Source organism: Callorhinus ursinus, unplaced genomic scaffold, assembly GCF_003265705.2.
Source record: "Callorhinus ursinus isolate GAN/ISIS: 27379988/994484 unplaced genomic scaffold, GSC_fseal_2.0 scaffold31, whole genome shotgun sequence".
Taxonomy (NCBI): Eukaryota; Metazoa; Chordata; class Mammalia; order Carnivora; family Otariidae; genus Callorhinus; species Callorhinus ursinus.
Window position 1 is genome coordinate 13,429,465 of NW_027397093.1, and position 21,323 is coordinate 13,450,787.

Genomic DNA, 21,323 nt, shown 5'->3' on the forward strand with positions numbered 1-21,323 from the left:
GGCCCAACTGGAAATCTGGGTTTTTAAATAAAGTCTGAGTTCTTAAAGTGTTGACACTACTGCAGGCAGACAAACCTATATGGACCCGTTTGACCCTGAGCCAGTTTCCTATAGGACATCACTCCCGGGCGTTTTCTTGGGCCCCTCAAGCCTGAGAAACCCTCCGCAGGACCCACGCTGGGAAAGCCCACTGTGGAGCCCAGGAGGTAGACTTCCTGGACCCCGCCCATTGCTGTCTTTGGCCCTGGCTGCTGAACTCTAGAGACTCTGAGAAGGATGAGGGTGGCTGGGGAGAGGGACTGAGGGAGGGAGGGAGGGAGGGAGGGAATGAGCACCCCCAGCGCTGGGGCACAGCACACAGCTCCGGGCTCGCCCGGCTACCTCAGAGACGGAGGAGTGGCAGGAGGAGGCTTTTTGCACCATCCGCTGTGCAAAGAGCTTTTTGAGCCGCAGGTAATCCTCCAGGACCACCTTGAGCAGTGAGCCCTGGGGGAGGGAGAGGGTTAACCCCCCCACCAAGGCCCTCCCTTGCCTGCCACTCCCCTCACTAACTCTGATGGGGGTGATGGAAGGTGATCACAGGCACCTGATCCGAGGGTAGAGGATTGGGAGCAGAGCTTGCTGGTGACAGTGACCAGCCAGAACCCACGTGGGCTTCAGGCCACTGCAGGCTGAAGCAGCTCCCCATCAGCCTGGTGCCCGGGCCCCTCTTTCTGCACACTTTTGCCCAGTGGAGGGCAGATCTAGCTGAGCCTAGAGGTGGAAAAGTTGTTTCCCAGGATCCGCCCCCATTCCTGTATCCTCTGCAGCTAGTCCCAGTGCCGTCAGAGGTCTGGGTGCAGGGCCCTGAGGGGGTGTGGTGCAGGAGCCTGCAGAGAGGACTCACCTTGATGGGTCCCTCCCGAATGATCTGGCCCAGCTTGGCAATGTTGTCATACTCCTGGATGGCTGCCCGCAGGTACCGGTCATCGTCCGGCTTGACTGCTGCCGGTTCACGCCCAAAAGTTCCCTGGGCGGGGGGAGAACACAAACTGGAGCAGAGGTAGACTGCATGCACACACGTGTACATACACGCCCGGAGCAGTGACAGTCCCCCCACCCCCCACCCCCGGAACCCAGCTCCTTGGCGATCAGTGGCCAAGACCTGCTTTACCTCCACCCCCATCCCTCATGATCCCCCCCCGCTCCCAGCTCTGGCACTGGCTCACATGGGTGCGGGTGGGGCTATTCCATAGGTCTGCAATCTCACTCAGGTTCTCTGGCAGGTCGTCCTCATGCTCAGCCTGGGCAGCCAGCTCCAGGTTCCGGCAGAAAGGATCCAGCCACACGGGGTTGGCTCTGCATGTGGGGGGTGGGGGGGGTGGAGTGACGAGGGACAGCCTGAGTGCACAGATGCTCTCATAGCTTCACCACTAACCCCTGCCCTCTTCCCTGGCCAGCACGGGACTGGTGGTTCAGGGCCATGAGAAGGAGGCCCCTCGCCTGTGGCCCTCAGGGGTGCACCCTCCCACACTAGGATCCTGCAGGAACCAGCGTGACGTGTCAATCTGGATCAGCTTGGGTCCAGCGGTCTCACTCTGCAGGTGGTATCCAAAGTCTCTGTCCCCTGGAACTGGGGCCCAATTAAGGTGTGGATCCCAGCTCAGCCAATAGTTTCTGAGTGTAGAGAAGGGTGACTGGCCCACTAGGGGGCACCCCCGCCCCAAGTTTTAGCTAGTCTGGTCCCTCAGAGCTTGAGGGGTGGTAGAGAACCTACTCCAGTTGGGACCCGGGCAGGCCTCCCCAAAGTGCACCCTGAGGGCTCAGGGACCCCACTTACCCATCAAAGGAATACTTGTTGGTGTTGGGCATGTCCATGATGTCGATGAAACCACGGTTCCCTGTAGGGAGAAGTGCTGGGGTATGGAGGGGAGGGGTGCACCCTGCTGGGCCGGGGGAGCCGAGCCAGCCTTGTGAGGCCTAGGCAGGCACTCGAGGCCCCTCGAGGCCCCTCCTGCCCTCTCAGCCACCACCCCATCACAGCCCTTGCTCACCTGCTGAGCCAGCCACAATGGCTTTGAGCTTCCTCTTGTGTCTGGAGGGAAGCAGAGAGAGGGGCTGGTGAAGGAGGCTGGACAGGGCTGGCATCTCAGGGCCCTGCCTGCCTCTGTGACTGTCCCAGGAGCAGGGCTGGTCAGCCTGTCCCAGGGCAGGGAGGTGGGGGTCACTCACACGGTCCTGTAGTACCAGTTCATGAGGATGAAGAGCATGGCCGCCAAGAAGAGGAGAATGGCCAGGACAATGATCGCCATCTGGGGGAGTGGGGCCAGGCATGAGTGGGCGAGAGCACCCAGGGCAGAGGGCTGGCGGGGCTGGGTGCCCCCAGGACTACCTGCAGGGCGGACATGTCGTCGGGCAGCCGGACAGAGATGGCAGGCTGCACATCCAGAACGTTGTAGTTCCGGAAGAGATTCCGTAGCTGCTCCTTGTTCTCGTCAATCATCTGGATCACTCTGCATGAGGGGCAGGGGCCTCAGCTCCCCTCAGCCATTCCTTAAGAGCTTGTCCCACGCAGAAATGTCTGCAGAGCTCTTGCCTCTGACCCCCAAATTGAACCCCACCAAGCCTTGCAAGATCAGATCCCACCCAGCTAGAATAGCTTGTATCTTACCACCCCTCAACACAAGATCCTGCTTGCTCCTCACCATCCATGTAGTATTTACACTTTACAGATGGGGAGAGTAAGGCTCAGAGGGGTGGAGGACACCCCCAAACTATTCTTTACTGGCCCTGCCTCCCTCTCGGGGGGGGGAGCCCCCACACAGCCAGCCTGATGGTGTTATCTGCCTCCTTTGGGGGGGTCCCTCCCGGGGCAGGGAGGTGGGGCTGACGGTCTGAGCACAGACCCCACCCACCGGTCCACGTCCAGGATGCGGTTGGTATCGCGGTTCACAACATGGATGAGCAGCTCGGTCTGTGCGAAGTTCACCCGACCCTTCTTGTCCACATGGAACTAGGCGAGAGGGGGCATGGTGAGCTGTGGCAGGAGCAAGGAATGGGATGGGGAGCCCCTCCTGGCCTGCCCTGTCAATAAACCCATCGCTGCTGAGTGCTCCCCAAGGACTAAGCATGATGCCAATCACTTCACTGCATGGGGCCGGACACTATTATTAGCCTCATTTTATAGGTGAGGATACTGAGGGCCAGAGACGTGGAAGGACTGTTCCAGGGCCACGTTGCTAGGGAATGACTGAGGCAGCACAGACCCCCTCTCAGACCGCTGATCTCTCCGCCATGCTCTGTCCCTGTGGCCTGGTCCCCCTCCCCTCCCAGCCCCTAGACCCGGGGCGCTTCCATGGGGCACCTGCACATCATCAGTGTTGACGACGGCACCAGTGATGTTGGAGAGCAGGCGGATGAACTCCTCCTCAAAGCCACGCACGCGGTCGGGGATCTCATTAATGACGATCTTGACGCGCTGGTCATCCCTCAGGATGTAGATGCCGATGATGGCCGTGTCGTTGTGGCCTGCCAGGTCCCGGGCCACGATGTCCACCACAAAGTAGCCGGGGCTGTAGGCCATGAAGAGGTCGAAGGTGCGCAGGATACCATCCACACTCCCTGCGGGAAGAGCCCATGGGCAGGTGCAGCTCAGGGACCACCCAGTGCCCCTGAATCTGCTGGGGAGGGGTGAGGGCCAGGGGACACACTGAGGGGAGGCAGCATCTCAGGCCGTAAGTGCCCGCAGGGCCCAGGAGAGAGCAGAGATGACTGAGGCGGGACAAGTGAACGTGAGTGTTCATTGAGGGAGCAGTGGCATTGGCCTCGGCTCAGCTGATTGCCATCCTCAGAGAAGGCAGCCACTGCTGCCCTAACTGGTACTTCCAAGTTTTACTTAAACCCTGCAAGTTCAAACACAGCTGTGGGCTGCACCGACCTAAAGATGGTAAGCTTGGGACTCTGCTGTCCCGTGCTGGGGGACCAGGGCACACGTCTGAGCCCCCCACTGACTGTCTCTCTCACACACATGCACTTCAGGATTCCACAGCCGTACTACAGAGATGACCCGAGGTGCTGTGGCAGCCTTGTCTTAGAAGACCGCAGACCTGGGTTCACAAGCTACGTAGCCTCTGTGTGCCTTAATTTACTAAACTAAGAGCAGCAGTAGATCAGAGGACAAAGGATGGCATCTGGTTGTGTGACCGGAGGAGGTGGCCTGTGAATTAAGCTCCAGAGGATGGTAATGGGGAGCATATCTGAAGGCAGAGGTGAAGGTCAAGATGGTATTTCAGGAGGTGAAGACAAAGAGCGAAGGCCAGCGGAGGGTGGTCTAGAAAAGGCTGCAGGAGTGGTGAGGCATTCAGCTTTGGGTGGACACGGGGCCCTTACAGGTAGTGGGTGGGCTGTGGAAACAGAAGAGGGACTGGGAGGAAGACCTGGTGAACCTTGAAAGCCAGGCCAAGGAAGGAGTCCAGACTGCAGTAGGCAAGCGTGGGGAAGGGGTGGGGTCTAGAAGTAAGGTCATGGGACACCCACCAGGACACCTTCTTGAACCTGACCCAAGAGGCTCAGCTATCCACACAGGCAAATGCACTAGTCAAAATGCATACCTTTAGGTACATACGTGCTTCCCCAGTGCTTAGCACAATGCCTGACCCGGGGGAGGGGAGAGGTACACAAATGGGAAGACAGGCGGATATACGGAAAGGAGGATGGGCGTGTGGATGGATGAATGGACGGATGGGTAGATGGGTGGACGGACGGATGAGTGAGAGGAAGGATGGACAGATGCCCGGGGTGGGGCAGACTGACACATGCGTGGGTGAATGGGTGGATGGATGGATGGATGAATAACGGATGGATGAGAAGATGGAGGGAAGGAAGGAAGGAAGGAGAAAGCAGGTGGGTAGATGGAGAGATGGAGACGTGGATCAGAGACTAGAAAGGTAGATGGAGGAGAGGATTCACAAGGGGCTGGCTGTATGACGGTTAGATCTAGGGAGGGTGAATGGAAGGATTCACATGGCTGGCTGGCCAGTCACTCATACCCTGTGGTGCCCACACACACCCCATCTCCTCCAGACTACAGTCCATGCAGTGACAGAGGTCTTGGGTGGAGGCTCCTACCCATTGTGAAGACCTGGCCCACGTCCTCAGAGTCATTGGCAAGGGCCCGGAAGTAGTGGATGGCCAGGATGCTGTAGAAGACCAGGCTGTTGTTGCCAATGTCTGCATCCAGGGCCAGCACCTGGATCAACTCTGAGCCCACCTTGGCATCGGTGGCCACTCCTGTGGAATGGGCAGGCGGACGTAAGTGGCAGGGCTGGGACCCAGGCCCCGTCCCCGGGGCCCAGACCCTGCCCCCGGCACCTGCGGTGTACTCGGCCTTGGTGAAGCGCGGGGGCTGGTCGTTGATGTCTTCTAGCACGACGCGCACCTCCTGCAGGGTGAGGTCGGTGACCAGGTCGAGGGCCGGGGAGGGCCCCCGCGGAGGTGTCCAGCTGCGGTTGCTCGAGGCCTTGACGATGAAGGAGAAGACAGCTTCCCGCTCCCGGTCCAGGTCCCGCAGCACCAGCAGGCGCCCGTCAGGCTGCAGATGGAAGTTCTTCTCTCCGTTGCCGGCTGGGGGCGGGACCATGGCACGGTGAGGGGGTGGGGCCGGGGTGGGCCATGGTGGGGTCCTTTCCAGCCCCACGGTCGGTAGGGCAGGAGCCCGCGGGTCCCACCTGCAATGAAGTAGTACACGATGGCGTTGGGGCCCTCGTCTGCGTCCACGGCGCCTGTCACGTTGCCCACGAGGGTGCCACGTGGAGAGTGCTCGGGCACTGTCAGCAACTGGTACTGGGGGCTGCCTTTCTGCAGGGGGGGAGAGGGAGGTCACAGGAGGCCAAGGTCGGAGGGCCCCAGGCAGTGCCTTTTGTGGGCTGAGGGACTTCACTGCCCAGGCCCCGTGGGGTGAGCAGAGCTTCTGGAACATCAAGGAAGCATGGGTTGGGCCTGGCCTGGCCTGTTCTGTGAAGCAAAGAGCTTCACAGAACACCTGAGCAAGGGGGCACAGTCATATACATGTGCATGCGCGCACACACCCGCACTCACACGGTCCCCGGAGAACCTCACATCCCATGTGCACACAAGAAAAAACCCCAAGTCGCAGAGTCTGAGTCAACAAGAGGGGCTCAGCCCCAGCTCTGTGCGGCAGAGCTGAATTTCAGTTTTCTTGCGCGCTCTTGTGTGTGCAATCAGGAGAGCTACCTCTCCACGAGGCAGGCCTGTTTGCTTTTCTGACTGCCGAGTAGTACCTTGAAATAGCAACTGCTCAATAAATATTTGTTCTGTGAGGTGCATGCAGAGTTTCCGTGCGTAACCACACGTAGCGGCACGGTGTGCACAGGGGCGGGTGAGCATGTGCGCCTGCAGGCAGGTGAGTCCCTGTGTGGGTGTGGCTGGTGCGGGGGTGGGGGGGCGGCGGTGAGCTCACTGGAGGCCTCACAAAGAGAGGTTCGTTGTCATCGATGTCCTCCAGGGCCACTTGCAGCGGCTGCATGGTTTCATATGGCACTGGCTGGCCCAGGTCGCTCGCCACCAGGATGAGCTGGGGGACAGAAGAACACAGTCAGAGGAGGTCTCCCCCCGGGGGAGCCAGCTCACCACCCTGGCAGGCATTCTAGGCGGGGAGGGGGCGGCCCTGTGCCCGGAGGAAAGCCCCGCCCTCGGTCCCGCCCCTCACCCGGGTCCCGCCCGCTTACGCTGTACAGGGCCTGTTTCTCGCGGTCCAGGCGCTGAGCTGTCTGGATGAGGCCGCTGATGGGGTCGATGGTGAAGTACTCCCAGTCCTGGTTGCCCGCCGTCTTCAGGAAGCTGTAGCGCACGGCCCCATTGAGGCCCTCGTCCTTGTCTGTGGCATAGACCTCATATACATTGGAGCGCAGCGGGATCTCCTGCGGTGGGGGGGTAGGGGGGTTTGGCAGGGAGGCTCCTGGGGCTTCTGAGAATCCCAGCTCCCAGGCCCTGATGGCGCTCTTGTTCTTTCTCCTCACTCAGCAGACTGTCCTTGCCACCTTCCAGCAGCCTTAGGAAACGTCTGCCGGCTTAGCTGGACTCTCCTGGAGTCTTGAGCACCTGCTAGAACATCCCTTCACCCCACCCCCACGCCACTGTCCCTCAGTGGACCTGCCTGGTCTCCATCCACCATGCTTCACACTCTCTCAGGGTTAGTGCCCTTCCAGGGGCTTCCCCCCATCCCTTGGATCCCACTGGAAGGCAGAAGGGGAATCCAAAGGCTGAGGCCATAGCTACCCCTCTGTCCCTGGGTCTGTCTTGTGCTCTGCTACCGTAATCACAGGAGCCCTAGGTATCCCCAGAAAACACCATCTACCCAATGGGGTGCCCGAAAATGAGGGACAGGCGGGTAGGATGACCTGGTGGATAGAGACAACAGCTGGGTTCTAGTCTGTTACGAATTCACCGTGTGACTTGGACATGCACTCTACCTCTCTGGGCCCCAGGCTCTTGATTCCCTTGAGTTACGTCTAAGATCTCAAGAAATCTGATGGACATCATACACTGACCCATAATAAGGCTGCACAGGGCACAAGGAAAAGAGCACATTTCTTGGCCTTTACTTGAAAAATTATCAGCTCAGCATGGTTTTACTTTGTATCTCACTGATCAGGACAATCAGAAACTCTAAATGGTAGTTATCTAATTAATAGCAAGTATGGGGCGCCTGGGTGGCTCAGATGGTTAGGCGTCTGCCTTCGGCTCAGGTCATGATCCCGGAGTCCTGGGATCGAGTCCCGCATCGGGCTCCCTGCTCCTTGGGAGCCTGCTTCTCCCTCTGCCTCTCTCTCTCTCTCTCTCTCTCTCTCTCTCTCTCTCTCTCCCTCTCTCTGTCTCTCATGAATAAATAAAAAAATAAAAAATCTTTAAAAAAAATAGCAAGTATGATGACAAATGCTTGCTGTTTGGGAGACACGAATCTTTCAAAATATGGTGTCTTGAAGGGGAAAACATAGCAAATTGGGCCTTTGTTGTGGAAAAGAACTAGATTATTATTATTATTATTATTTAAAGATTTTATTTATTTGAGAGAGAGAGAATGAGAGAGAGAGCACATGAGAGGGGGGAGGATCAGAGGGAGAAGCAGACTCCCTGCCGAGCAGGGAGCCCGATGCGGGACTCGATCCCGGGACTCCAGGATCATGACCTGAGCCGAAGGCAGTCGCTTAACCAACTGAGCCACCCAGGCGCCCAGAACTAGATTATTATTAATTTATATCTTGCCTTCTTCCACAAAAAAGATTTGAGACCACTTACAAGAACGTATAAATTATAACAAGAATGAACAAGTTAAAAAAAAAAAATCAGGGTAAAGAAAAAGAAACGGTTGGCAGGAAAATGGAAACTGAGGGGTGGGGGGCAAGGTCTGTGCACTAAGCCCCTGCAGGGTCACTCAGCGTGGGCTGGCCTCGCCGAGCTCCCCAGTGGGCAGCTCGAAGAGGACCACTCCCTCACTGCCGTGGGCACCGGATAAAGCAACTCACAAGGTCTGGGCACAGCGTTTCCTGCTGCTTAGCCCTGGGAGATATGTCTCCTGTGGGACCTCAAAGTGGGGACAGTGACAAGGACCTGATACTGACATTCTGAGAGGCAGAGGCATGCTGAAGTTGTGGGAACAGCGCACAAGTGGGAGATCCCCGGAGTAGACCAGCACTGAGCAGGTCCGGCCTGGGGGCTGAGAGGAAGGAGGGGGCAGGGCAGGGGATAAAAGAATGCTCCCTGCCTTTACGAGGCAATTTGGATCAAGAGATGGAAGAAGGATTGGGGAATTCTGGAACCTCAGCCACTTCCCCTTGTTTCTTATTTGGATGCCCATCCCCAGTCCCTAGGCCGGGTATCAGCAGGAACAGCAGACAGGCGGAAGGAACATGTATGTTTATTTTGAGACACAGATACGGGGAAGTGGGTGTCCGGGGAGGCCGCCTTTTTTGGCAGACGTCTAGGAGGAAGAGCTAGGGCATCTACTATTCTTAGTCCCATTTTGCGGATGAAAAGCCACCCAGAGAAGTCACTTTCTCAAGGTCACAGTAGTGACGGTTAGACTTGGGCCCAGGACCTTGCGCTGGCATAGTGGCCTCAGTTTCCCCACCTTCCCCGGGGGACCCTTTCACTCTTCCAGGCGTTACTGCGGGAGGGAGATGGTGGTGGGCGGGAGGCCCAGGGACAGCGGTACCTCTCTGATGTGGAGGACAGTGCCGTTGGGCGGGCGCACAAAGACAGGGCGGTTATCGTTGACGTCGATGACCTCCACCAGGAGCATGGTGGTGCCCCAGAGTGGGGGCTGTCCGCCATCCGTGGCCACCACGGTCAGGTTGAACCTCTCGTAGGACTGCAGCGGCCGCTTTGTGGTCACCAGACCTGAGTCCATGTCCACGTGGAAGGCCTCTGGCGGGTGGGACAGGAGAGCCGGGCCTGGCTCTGGCTGAGACGTCCCTCCCGTCCCTCTTCCTCCTCCTCCTGGCCTGGGGCTTTGCGCACCACCGCCTGCTCCTCCCACGCCCAAGGCATCACGGGTGGGGAGCGGCCTACTTACCCACGCCAGGGCCCTCGAGTGAGTAGGCCAACTCCCCATTGGGGCCCTCGTCCTGGTCGGCGGCCATCATGGTGATGACTGAGGTGCCTGCCGGCTCGTTCTCATACACGCTTGTGCTGAACTGGGGCTTGGAGAACTGTGGCCGGCAGTCATTGATGTCCAGCACCTGGATCACCACCTGGGGGGGGCGGGGAGGTTGAGGTCAAAGGTCAGGAGCATACTGAGGGGCTGCTTTGGGTGATTCGGTCATACAGGAGTAAAAGCCAGGGTAGACAGTGCCCACTATTGGATTCCGACCTCAATTTATTTACTCCCCGTCCCCCACCGGCCAAGTCTCCGTGCCCTTAGCTGTGCGCTGGGGACAGTAGTATCTCATCTCTCAAGGGCCGCTAAGGTTCACCCATGATGCACAGCGCCCCAGTTAATGCTCTGCAGCTAGTCCTGTGGTTACCAGGTATCTGTGTCTGGGTCCCGAAGCAAGGAGCCCTCCCCACCCCCCTCCCACTCCATCCTTTGCTCCTTCCCACTGTGGCCCCTACATCTGGCTCTGATTTCTCTACCTTAAGGCTGCCCTATGATTCCTCCACTCCCAAAAGTTCGCTCTTGGTTGGGATGTGTGTCTGGCTTGGAACTTGGCTCCCTCTGCCGACCCCCCGGGCCAGGGTGGGGCCCACGGACACACCAGGCCGAAGGCCGTCTCTCCCCTGGCTGCTGAGGCCCTGCCTGACTGCATCCCCACGAGAACCCTTCAGGATTTTAAGAACCCTGTTCTGTGCACAAAGCACCTTCCAACTCCCCATCTCCCTGACTCACCACTGCCTGGGGGAGGAGGCATCATCACTGCTGCCCCGGCCTCCCACCCCCTGCAGGGTTGACAACTGAGGCTCAGAGAGAGGTTATATGCCCAGCGCCGAGGGCAGTCTTAGTCTTCTGACTCCAAATACTGGGCTGTTCCCCGCGCAGCAATGTGACAGGGACGGGATTCGGGCGTGTGAGTGCTCCCGACTCCTTCCCCCTCAGGGACACCTGCTAACAGGACTTTGTCTTTGCCCACCCAGCTGCTCACCAGCCCCCACGCTCCAGGACAGTTTTCCTTGGATGGTTAGGCTCTTGTGGGGAGAAACGGCAGAACCGCATACAGAAACACAGGACTGGACAAGGCAGGAACCGGGGAAGAAAGAAGGAGAGAGCAGAGCCTCAAGGCATGGGACTTTGGACAGAAGTGGGGCCAGAGCTTAGAAGGGGGTAGGCTGGCCTCAGGGGAACTGCGTTGAGGCTAGAGCCGGAGTGGGAATGGGGCTGAGAACTGGAAAGCCTCCTAATGTTCTTGAAGGGACATACATGAAAATAACTGTGTTATGATTATGTTTAGTTGCTGGACTGTTGTTTTCACTGGGACACCATGGATAGTGGGACATTGGAGCCCCAGGCTTTACTTGGGTTACACTCAGGTATTTTAAACACTGTCTTCACAGGGGTTGGGCACAACAGATTTCTCTTAGAGAGTCCCCATCTCCCTAAGCCACTGCCATTTGACTCACCCAGCTAAGCTCCTGCTGTCTCCTGCTGCCACCACGTCTCCGAGGGGACCGGGCCCGGGGGCGGGGGGGCTTGCTCCCACTCTGCAGCATTCTCTAAAGTTAAGGCTTTGCTTGTTGCCTCCACAATTCCAGTTCTTAGGGTCCCTGGCCTGGGCTCGTGGCCCTTACCTGCACCGAATTTTCTCGACGGTTGCTGGCTATATCTCCAGGGTTGTCTTTGGCCAAGGCCGTCAGAATATAGTGGTCCTTCTTCTCCCGGTCCAGAGAGGATAGCACATAGATGTCACCCTAGTAAGGGGAGGGTAGAATCAGGTCCTTCATCAATCCAACTGATATTTATTGAGCATTCGTTCTGCGCCAGACGTTGTTCTAGGCTCTGGAGACACGGCACCGAACAGAAGAGACAACAGCCCCTACCCCCAGGGAGCTTGGATTCCAGTGGCTCCGCTTGCCCTCACGACTCCAGTCTACCTGGAGATGGGTTGGACAGCCCAGGCTGGAGCTCGCTACCTGGCCAGGTGTAGAGCATTTGCTGTTCACAGTGCCAGGCCAGGGGCATGACTGATCATTCACACTGAGCAGGAAGGACAGAAGCCTGCTGATGGGGCAGAGTGCAGGGGGATGTGGGCAGTGAGAGGCTGTAGGAGGGAAAGTCCAGTTCTGACCCCATCCCTGGGGAAGGCCCTGCCTGACCAGCCACCCCCAGGCCACAGTGGTCTCCCCCTGTGCTGAAACAGCAGCTTTGAACCAATTTACAGTCATGTGAAATCATCACCCATCCTTTCTCTTGAGTTTCTACTCTCCCACAAGTCTGAGACCCACGGCAGCATGGGGCAGGCACCCACGGAGGCTTCTTCCCCCGCCCCCCAGCACTGACACAGGGCCATGGATACAGTAGGAGCTCGAACACTGTGTCCCCTTGCCGCAGAGCTTCCTATACCTCTCTTTTGACAGTTTTAAAAAGCAGTCGCCTGGACCCGAGTCAAGTTTTCTAGTCTGGTGGGGGACACATCTCAGAATTTTTTTTTGTCCCACAGAGTTCCAAAAAACTAGCTCCAAAAAACTCTGGCCACAGACACAGAAAGGCCACAGTCTACAGGATGTCTGGGACTCTTGCCGGGCTTGCTGACTTGGTGGAAAAACCTCTGAGACCACAGACATCCCAATGGCAGGACCCAGAAGCTGGGACGACTTGTGGCGGCTTCTCAGCCTCTGCCCCTGCGCCCTTCCCACCACCCAGTTGGCCTGCTTACCGTGGTGGGGTTGATGGCAAACTTGCCCTCTCCATCCCCGAGGCTGTACTCAATGAGGGCAAAGTTGCCCGAATCAGCGTCTGTGGCGGTGACAGTCAGGATGACCGTGCCCACAGGCACATCCTCAAAGACAGCTTCCTGGAGCCCAGTGGGCAGGGAGAGAAGAGAGTGGGCTTGGGTCAGGCCTAGTGTCTACGCCCCTGCCCGGAAAGCTCACCTGGTAGACAACCCAGGGCACCAAGCTGCTCATGGGGTGGCCACGCCTGCGGGGCGCAGAGGCCAGCAGGGTAGGGGTGGGAGATGCCCAAAGGCCCCAAGGCCCGGGCCTGGGTCCTGACCCAACTTGTTGCCTGGCTGCCCACCTGGTAGGAAGACTGGTCAAAGATGGGGTTGTTGTCATTGATGTCCACGATCTCCAGGTAGACGGGGATCTCAGCTGCTCGGGGCGGAGACCCATTGTCTGAGGCCCTCACGGTGAAGTTGAGCCAGTGCACTTCCTCAAAGTCCACCGTCTGGTTGGCAATGACTTTCCCTAAAACACAGAGGCACCCACTGCTGGTTTGGCCGCTCCTCACTCATGGAAGCTCTCCAGAGTATAAAGAGAAGGATCTGGAACTCTGAGGGGCAGGGGTGACCCCCTGAAGAAGGAGGGTGGCCCCGCAGCAGTGCCCAGGGGCAGGCAGGCCAGAGGCCTCACGGCAACTGGTATCCAGCTGTTCTCCTTGCCGGAGCGGTGAGAAAGCTTTTCACAAGTCAAAGGGATGAGTACCAACTAGCCCGGAACCTCCTCTGAGAGATTCTTGTCTTGGCCTTCTCGCTCCCTAAGTGAGACTCATAGTGGAAGGCTGGGTGGTAGAGATGCTGGTGGAGTATCCCAGGGGTCCAGCAGACCTCAGAGGGGGCCTCCACCCCACCTGGGACTAGGTACTCTCCTTTCCTGTAGTTTGGGCATCTGGGAGTGACGGGAATGCTGGCCATATTGGATCTGGCCCAGCCCACCGAGGGGCTAGGGTGAGGCCCCGACTGGAGGGCAACACGTGGGCCACGGTCCCCTGTGGAGGCTGAGCAGGCACAGATCCATGCCCCCCAGGGCCCTTCTGGCAGATTTCCCACCCACCTGCTGAGGAGTCTTCCAGCTGGACATAGCCTGGGGGCATCAGGTCCAGCAGAGTGTAGGTGATCAGCCCATTGAGGCCCTTGTCCGGGTCCATGGCGGCCACAGCAATGAGCGTGGTGCCGGGGGTGGCCCCCTCCAGGATCCGCTCTGTGTAGTAGGTGATCCCGAAGGGCTTGAACTGGGGCGTATTGTCATTGACGTCCAGGATGTTGACTGTCAGCTTGGCTGGGGTGGAAGCAGGGGGTGAGGGTGACGTGAGGGACACCAATGTGGCTAGGCCTGGCCTTCCTAAAGTGTCAGTCAAGCCCGAAGAGGGTGGTAGCCTTCCACTGCCCTCCTGGGACACCCTGAAGCGCGACCCAACCCTCGTGTGGTGGCATGTGACTCCTTCCCCTGGTCTAGGTCGCTCACTCTTCCATAGGGGAAGGGGTTTGAGTTCCACCAACCGGCTGAGTGGACCTTGGCAGAGCCCCTGGCCCTTTTGTGCCTCAGTTTCCCAACCTGTCCAATGAGGTAGGACTGTGAGACGGTCTAAGGGTCGAAGACCCTTTCCCTGATTCAGCCTTCTACTTCTAGTCTGGAGGTATCCCCTCTAGGTAACCTGCCTGGGCCCTTGCCCTCTGAGCAGGGGACATGCAGGCAATGGCCAGGTCTGCTCTTCCTTCCTGAGAGCTTGGGCTCTGGCCTGTAAAGATAAGCAGCCAGTATCTGCCAGGTCTATCTCCCCATCCCTGCAGCTGGGTGACTTGAGGCCACCCCGTCGCCACACCCGCCTCCCCTTCAGGCTCTGCCCATGCAAAATCCACTCCTCTAGCAGCCCCTCCCGGTTGTGCCTCAGGCTGCGAGCAGGGCAGCGGCCTGCACCCCTCTCGGCTCTGGTGCCTGCACCCTCCAAAGTGGTGTCTTGGCCTCCATGGACATTCACGTTTCCTCACGCTTTCCTTCCTCTGGGCTGACCCCACAGTTTGCCGTGGGATCTGGGGTTCCCGTCACACATGCCAGCCACACGCTCCCCACTGGCTCTGAGGTGGGACTCTGGCCGGTCGATTTCTCAATGCCCGTCCAGCCTCTGCCAAACCTCCTTCCCCCTCTGAGCCTTTGGGTTCAAGATCACACACAGTTCCGGGCTTCTGGATCCCCCACCATTGAGCTCTCACAACTGGGACACAGGGCCACCCTGAGCCTCCCTGTAGCGGCCGCCCCTCATACCCTTCACGTAGCCTGACCACTGGCAGCCCCTGCAGTGAGGGGGTCCTGCTGCTCCGTCCCTGGGGGCAGGCCTGTGCCTGTTCCCAGCCTGCTGCCCCTGCCCTAATGGGCAGAAGCCGGGGCCGGGCGTGGGGCGCGGGGGGGGGGGGGGGGCTTTACCTTTTGGCACACTGACAGAGCGCTCTGGTAGGTCACTGGCATTGTCAATCACCGAGAGAGTGACTTCATAGGTGGCAACCAGCTCCCTGTTCAGTGGGGACTTCACCATTACGGACCCTGTAGACCAGACTAGGTTCAGTTTGAGGGGAACCTCATAACATCTGGGCCTCCCAGGGGCTCTCCTGGCTAGCTCCCCCAAACCACACCAAGGGCAGCGATCCCCAGTAGAACAGGGACTTGCCGGTGACATCTTTGGCTGGGATGAGACCACAGTAACCTGCAAGATGGGGGCACCTCACTCTGCCCCTCACTCACTGCTTACTAGCCAGGTGAACTTGGGAAAATTATTGAGCATTTCTGCACCTGTTTCCTCATTTATAAAATGAGGATAATTGCAGTATCTATCGCATAGAGCTATTTTGAGGATTATAACCGTAAAATGAGTTTATATTTGCAAAGGGTTTAGAACGGTGCTGGACACATAAGTGCCATGTAATTGCTTGTTTCAAAGATGCTTGTATTCTACAACAATTGCGTATACTGACACTACTGAGCCGTATGCTTAAATATGGTTAATGTGGTGCATTTTATCACAGCTTAAACGATGCCTATATTCTAGGGAGACCAAGTATAAAAAGGTCAAGGCAGCTAGAAATCCCTGAGGGTGTTCTCTGGAGGGGACAGTGGTGGGGCAGGCTGGATAGTTAGGCCTACCCCTTTGCCTTGATTAAGTAGGGCATGACAGGGCCTGATTGCGGGCAAGGAGCACCATCTTGTGTTAATACTAGCAAGGAGTTGTTTCCTTTTCTCCTGCCCCCCGCCCCCCGCCCCCCCAGCCCCTGCCTGCCCCCGAATCACAGAGGAACCCTCCAGAGGCTGGGGCTCGAGCTGGACAGACCCAGTTGGGCCGGTCTCAGGGCTGGGCTCTGTTGGAGGGCCTGGGGGCCTGATCCTAGGTGAAACTCCCTCTCTGTCTCCAGCTCCCTCGCAGGCAGTGTGGCCTCTGGGATTGCCTTCCCCCTTGGCAGACCCCCAGCTGGGCTGCGGTCTTCCTCGTCTTCCTCGGGCTCCCAGCCACGGGCGGTCACTTACCCTGGGCCGCTGCCTTCTCCGCCTCTTCCTACTCTCGCTCCCCGTCCCCGAGGCTGGGGAGCGAGGATGGGGAGAGGGTGGCTGCGTTCAGTCTGCGAAGGCTGGGCCCCGGCCTTGGCCTGGGCCCCACGGGACAGGAAGGGTGGCAGGGGTGTGGTATGGAGGAAGGCAATGGGGTGAAGCAGAGATGAGGTGGGAAGTGACAAAGAAACCGAGCTCAAACCTGCAGGCCTGCCAGCCATGAGGAAGAGAGAAAGGGTTAACATCAGTTAGTTCGGGGTGCAGAGGGGATGGAGCAGAGCAAGGCATGGGGGGGGGGGGGGGGGAGTTTACAGAGCCCCGGGGGGGGGGTGGTGGGGGGGGGAGGGGGGGGGGGGGGAAAGGGGGGGGGTAGGAAGCCAGGGGAGCAAGGGGGAGCCCCACTGGATAGGAGCACTCAGGGAGCTGAGGCTCCGGCGAGAAGAAAGGGGAGGAAAGGTAAGCAAGAAGGGTAGGGAAAGCAGAGAGGACACTGGAAAGAAAAATAGAGAGAAGACAGTCAGTTGCAGGGAGGGAGAAGAGAGCCAAGAAAAGTGGTAGAGGCACCAGCCCAGCATTAAGTGGGGCGGGGCACAGAACAGCTTTCCATGGTCCTGACCAACCACGGCGGCAGCAGGGAGTTTGCTCCCCCGGGGCAGGGCTAACCCGTCTAAGCTCTTCCAGGGCTCCGGTTTTCCTGTCTTCTTTTTCCCTTCGGGCCTCAGGTGCATGTTGAGTGAATCGTACTCTTTGGGTTCGTGCACCCTGTGGTCGCTGGTACCACTCTTGTTTTATGTACGTATCTCCTCTCCCCTCTTCTCCCCTTGGTCAATCACTGTAATAGGCTGAAGTATATTTTTTATTTGAAAGTGTTCCTGAAAATCATGTATGTGTGTGTGTGTGTGTGCATTTTACATTTACATAAGTGGGACTGTGATATGTATATATCTGCCATTCTATTTCTTACTCTTTCAGTAAGTAGTTATTTTTAAGGTCTACCCACATTTCTCTGTGAATCTAATCTATCGCTTTGGACGGCTGCATAGTATTCGTGGTGTACTCCCGCCATGTTTTACTCTCCAATCTCCTAGGGATGGATGCCCAGGTGGCCTCCAACTCCCACCACCAATAACATGGCAGGTAACATGGCATATAGTCCCGTTACTGACCTGAGAATATCCTTGGGACATATACCCACAAGCAGAATTGTTGAATCATGGGGTATGAGTGGACTTTGTGCTATACTGCTGTCTAGATGGTGGAAGCAGTCTAAAGCTCCTACGGTATGAGCGTTCTGATGTCCCCACATTGTCACCAATACTCAATACTGTCCAGCATCTTACTATCTGCTAATTACATATGGACAATTGCTATCTCATTGCTGTTCTACTATGCATTTCTCTGAATAACAATGATTTTTAGAACTTTGTCATAGCCACATTAGTTTTTCTGTCACTCTTCTGGGCCTTTCAAGGAGTATACCTGTAGGGGTCTCATGCCCTTTTCCTAACTCCCTGGAGGAGCAAAACCATGAAACTATTGGGAAAATGGTAAAAGCATCAAAATGATAATAAGCTGCATAGATCATGAAAGATAAACCACAGTTGTTTCTTTTGTGATAGTGTAAGGAAATCTTCAAGGGTATATATAAGATTTACAGATGACTTAAATGACTAGCATACGTATGAAGAAAGCGTTCAACCACCTGGTTATTAAAGAGATACATATTAAAACAAGGTACCGTTTTCCTACACAGTTACAAACACGAAAGCTCCACAATATTTAGCACTGGCAAGAGTGCGGGGAGGTGTTCTCACGGAACACTGGCAGAGTGAGGGAGACTGAAAGGAGACATGGAGCTGATACAAGGAGGAGAGAGGGAAGGAGCCGGGGGAGAGAGGGGGAAGAGAGGGGACAGTGTGGTGTTGGGGGTGGGGGAAGAGTGGCAGCGGGTGCAGCTGAGGGAAGGGGGAGGAACAGAAAGAAGGGAGGATCAGGAAGAAAGCAGAGGGCAAGGAGGCTGGGGCAGGGGGTCAGGAGTGAGGTGGACGGGGAGCAGGCCCTTGTACCTGTGTTGATATTCACAGCAAAGGCATCCTCCTGGTCGGGCACCAGGCGGTCAGTGTCGTCCTTGGCCACGATGCCGATGATGTGGTACTCCAGCTTTGGGTGGAGGTCGCGGTCAATGGCGGTGACGTTGGCAATGACCGTGCCCGGCTCAGCCGACTCCAGCACGCTCACCGTGTGGATGGGGTTGAGGAACTCCGGGCGGGAGTCATTGATGTCGTCGATAAGGATGGTGATGACGGCCGTGCCCGAGAGAGGGACGGTGCCCCTGTCGGTGGCCACCACTGTCAGCCTGTAGGATTCCTGCTCCTCCCTGTCGATGGTGGCATTGGCGACACGGATGACCCCAGTGACTGGGTGGATGAGGAAGCGGTCCTGAGCCCCAGCTTCTATTCGGTAGATCAGCTCCCCATTGAGGCCACTGTCCTTGTCCGTGGCTGTGACCTGAAGGACTGAGAATCCTATGGGGGTGGGAATGGGGCGTGGCTGAGCACAGTGGCCTCTTCCAAAAACCTTATACCAGGATACCTGTGTTGGTGGTTCCTCAGGGCCCCATCTGGCCAGTCTTGCCAGTGGTTCTCTTTTAGCATGTTTGCAACTTTGTAGGTAACTCTCATTTTATTTCACATTTTAGGATTATTTGAGAGATTGAAAAATCTTTACTAATTTAACGATTAGTAATATCTTCTGCATATTGTCCGCTTTTGCCCTTTGTCCACTTACCTGTCAACTTATGCAAACTCTGTAATTTGATAACTGGGGACACATATCATTTTCTCAGTTTGTTTGCCTTTCAATATTGGTTGCTATTGTTTGGTGTAAAGAAATTTAACTTAGCATGCACCAAAATTTAATAGTTTTCCTTTTTTGAGTTTTGTTTCTCATATGCTCAGAACCTCTTTATCAGAAATCAGAGAAACATTCACCTGAAGTTTCTTCTTTTGTTTGTAAATGTTTCTATTCTTTTGTATTTTCTCTAGAACGTCTTTAGGTTTTATTTTAGGGTCTGACATGGGGTGAGAATCTGCACTGAATATTAATAGATATTTTGCACAGTAATTAGTTTTCACAACTGATTTCATTGTTTCCTTTAAAAAAAAGAGGATTTTTTTTAAGGCTCTCTATGCTCTATTTTGGGGTTCGAACTCACAACCCCGAGAATAAGAGTCCACGCTCCACCGACTGAGCCAGCCAGGCCCCCCTTCATTGTTTCTTTAATCACACAATATGACTTTCCTTAATTTACCAGTATCTGTTCCTGGGTTACTTTGTCCCAGAGTCTTGTGCTCCTATCATGTGGTCTTAAATACTATAGTTCTGTAACATGTTGTCATATCTGGTAAGGCAAATCTGCCTTATTTATGCTTCTATCTCAAAATGTTCTTACTATTCCAGCTGACCTTTAGGATCAAACACACCCTCCAAACCCTACTGGGTTTTGATGGGATTCACATTCATCCTATTTTGACTTTAAAACAGTCTTTCTGTCCAGGGACACGGGTGGAACATATCTTAATAATCTCATTTTCCAGATAAACACTGTGGATCAGAGCAGGCAGGTGAGGGCTGCCTGGTTTTTCTGACCCCCCCCCCCCCCGCCCCGTGCTCTCTTCGCCCGCCCTGCTGCCCTTCTTTCTCCCCACTGGGTGAATTCTGCCTCCAACCTGTGAGGCTCCAATCCCCGCGGACCATCAAGCAGGTCTGGCCTGGGCCCTGCTTACCTGGTGGGCAGTTTTCTAGCAGGTGGACTGTGAGGGTGGGAGGGCTGAAGGTGGGCCAGTTGTCATTGTCATCCAGGATGGTGACCAGCAGGTCGGCTGTGCCATTGAGCAGTCCAGTATCCTCAGCCAGCAGTAGCAGCTCCAGGACCGGGGGTGAGAAGGCCTCCCGGTCAATGATGACACCTGACCTCACTGTCACCACGCCTGGCACCCGGCACCACCAGCCGGGGAGACACAAAGGAAAGGGGGTACAGTGGGGAGACGGGGCAATAGCCAGCCAGGAGGGGATAGAGAGAGACAGGGGTGTGATGGGGAAAGAGACGAAAGTGGAGCGGGGAAGACAACGCAGTGACTTTCTTCCCTGAAGGCTCAACAAGCAGCATTTAGGGAGGGCCCCCGGCGGCCAATTTCCTGGGACGAGCCTCTCCCCAGGTACCCTCTGCAGTGCTCCAGAGTCTTGCCTAGGACGAGGGACCCAGGGAGGAGCACTGACCTGCTCACCAGCATATCTCTCCCTGTTGTCACCTGTCACCAGGCTGGCCTCCTGTCCAGGACCGGACTGATGGGACACGGTCTCTGGGGAACTTTGGTTGTGGTTTGAGGACAGACCTTTGGCTGCTCTCGTGGACTAGGGGCCTGAGCCTCTGCCCGGGGCATGAGCAGATGGAGGGAGCGGGTTTAGGGGCTCATTGCCTAGGCTGAGAGCTTAGGCACCAGCAGGTCCCTTGGGTTGGCTCCAAGCCTCCTGCTGGTTCCTCCTGCCCGGCCCCAGGGGGCTTAGTCCAGCTGTAAAATGGGGCTTGTGAGGAATGGGGTCCCTCTGGAGAACCTGGACCTAGCATGAGAAGGGAGGCCCTAGATCTAGTGGTGGGTCACTCCCACCCCAGCAGGAAGCCCTGGAGCCAGGCTGGGAGAGCTGGGGTGGCACGGAGGCCTCACCGGAGCGGAGGTCGATGTCGAAGAGACCACTCTGGGAGCCCAGCAGCTTGTAGGTCACCACGGCATAGACGTCCAGGTCTGCGTCCAGGGCCAGGATGGGCCCGTTGAGCACCGTGAGGGGGGTCCCTGGGCCAGGGGGAGAGGCGTCACTGTGGGGCCGACCTGGCCCCCGCCCGCCCCCTCCCCCACCCCGGCCCCGGTGAGCCATGGCTGACGATGGATGAGAGGGAGGGAGGTGAGGTGGGCGGGGTGGGGAAGCCCTGGGCCGGGCTGCGGCAGCCTTGGCAGACTGACGCAGATGCCTGGGGAGCAGCCTCAAAGCCCTGCTGGGGAGAAAACACAACAGCGGTGAGCAAGCCCTTCTGGCCCGCCTGGAGCGCGCCTGCCTTCCCAGCAGCCTTTGAGGGTCACTCCGCGGGAGGGTCGGGGCCTCCCTGAGTGTGTGGGCGCTGTCTAGCTATGCACATCCAGCCCAGCCTGTCCACATGGGTGTGTTCAAGACGCTCTTTATAGGGGTCTGGCTGTACCCGGCTAGGAATATGTGACCCCCGCATGTGTGCAGGACTCCGTGGTCACGGTCGTGAGCACACACACAGCAGTGCTGGCAGGCCAGGGATCCCTGTGCTTGTGCACCTG

At 57.0% G+C, this 21,323-nt stretch overlaps 1 protein-coding gene across 4 annotated transcripts in view; it reads right to left on the reverse strand.

Annotated features, from left to right (window-relative positions):
- CDH23 (cadherin related 23) overlaps window positions 1-21,323 on the reverse strand; it is a 407,397-nt gene that overhangs the window by 1,584 nt on the left and 384,490 nt on the right. For 3 of the 4 annotated variants that reach the window (XM_073878857.1, XM_025850205.2, XM_025850206.2), the window contains 23 exons: window positions 20,688-20,813; window positions 19,749-19,952; window positions 18,030-18,488; window positions 14,851-14,967; window positions 13,483-13,707; window positions 12,728-12,897; window positions 12,366-12,503; window positions 11,281-11,400; window positions 9,572-9,749; window positions 9,212-9,423; window positions 6,726-6,917; window positions 6,458-6,571; window positions 5,706-5,835; window positions 5,350-5,601; window positions 5,107-5,268; window positions 3,344-3,600; window positions 2,895-2,992; window positions 2,372-2,492; window positions 2,212-2,291; window positions 2,034-2,074; window positions 1,820-1,880; window positions 1,209-1,338; window positions 887-1,009 (listed from right to left, as the gene is read on the reverse strand). In XM_073878857.1, coding sequence (XP_073734958.1) covers window positions 887-1,009; window positions 1,209-1,338; window positions 1,820-1,880; window positions 2,034-2,074; window positions 2,212-2,291; window positions 2,372-2,492; window positions 2,895-2,992; window positions 3,344-3,600; window positions 5,107-5,268; window positions 5,350-5,601; window positions 5,706-5,835; window positions 6,458-6,571; window positions 6,726-6,917; window positions 9,212-9,423; window positions 9,572-9,749; window positions 11,281-11,400; window positions 12,366-12,503; window positions 12,728-12,897; window positions 13,483-13,707; window positions 14,851-14,967; window positions 18,030-18,488; window positions 19,749-19,952; window positions 20,688-20,813 — 3,710 coding nt within the window. Of the gene's footprint in view, window positions 1-886; window positions 1,010-1,208; window positions 1,339-1,819; window positions 1,881-2,033; window positions 2,075-2,211; window positions 2,292-2,371; window positions 2,493-2,894; window positions 2,993-3,343; window positions 3,601-5,106; window positions 5,269-5,349; window positions 5,602-5,705; window positions 5,836-6,457; window positions 6,572-6,725; window positions 6,918-9,211; window positions 9,424-9,571; window positions 9,750-11,280; window positions 11,401-12,365; window positions 12,504-12,727; window positions 12,898-13,482; window positions 13,708-14,850; window positions 14,968-15,942; window positions 16,122-18,029; window positions 18,489-19,748; window positions 19,953-20,687; window positions 20,814-21,323 lie in introns of those variants that run through there. The other variant, XM_025850210.2, reaches the window with a different exon arrangement.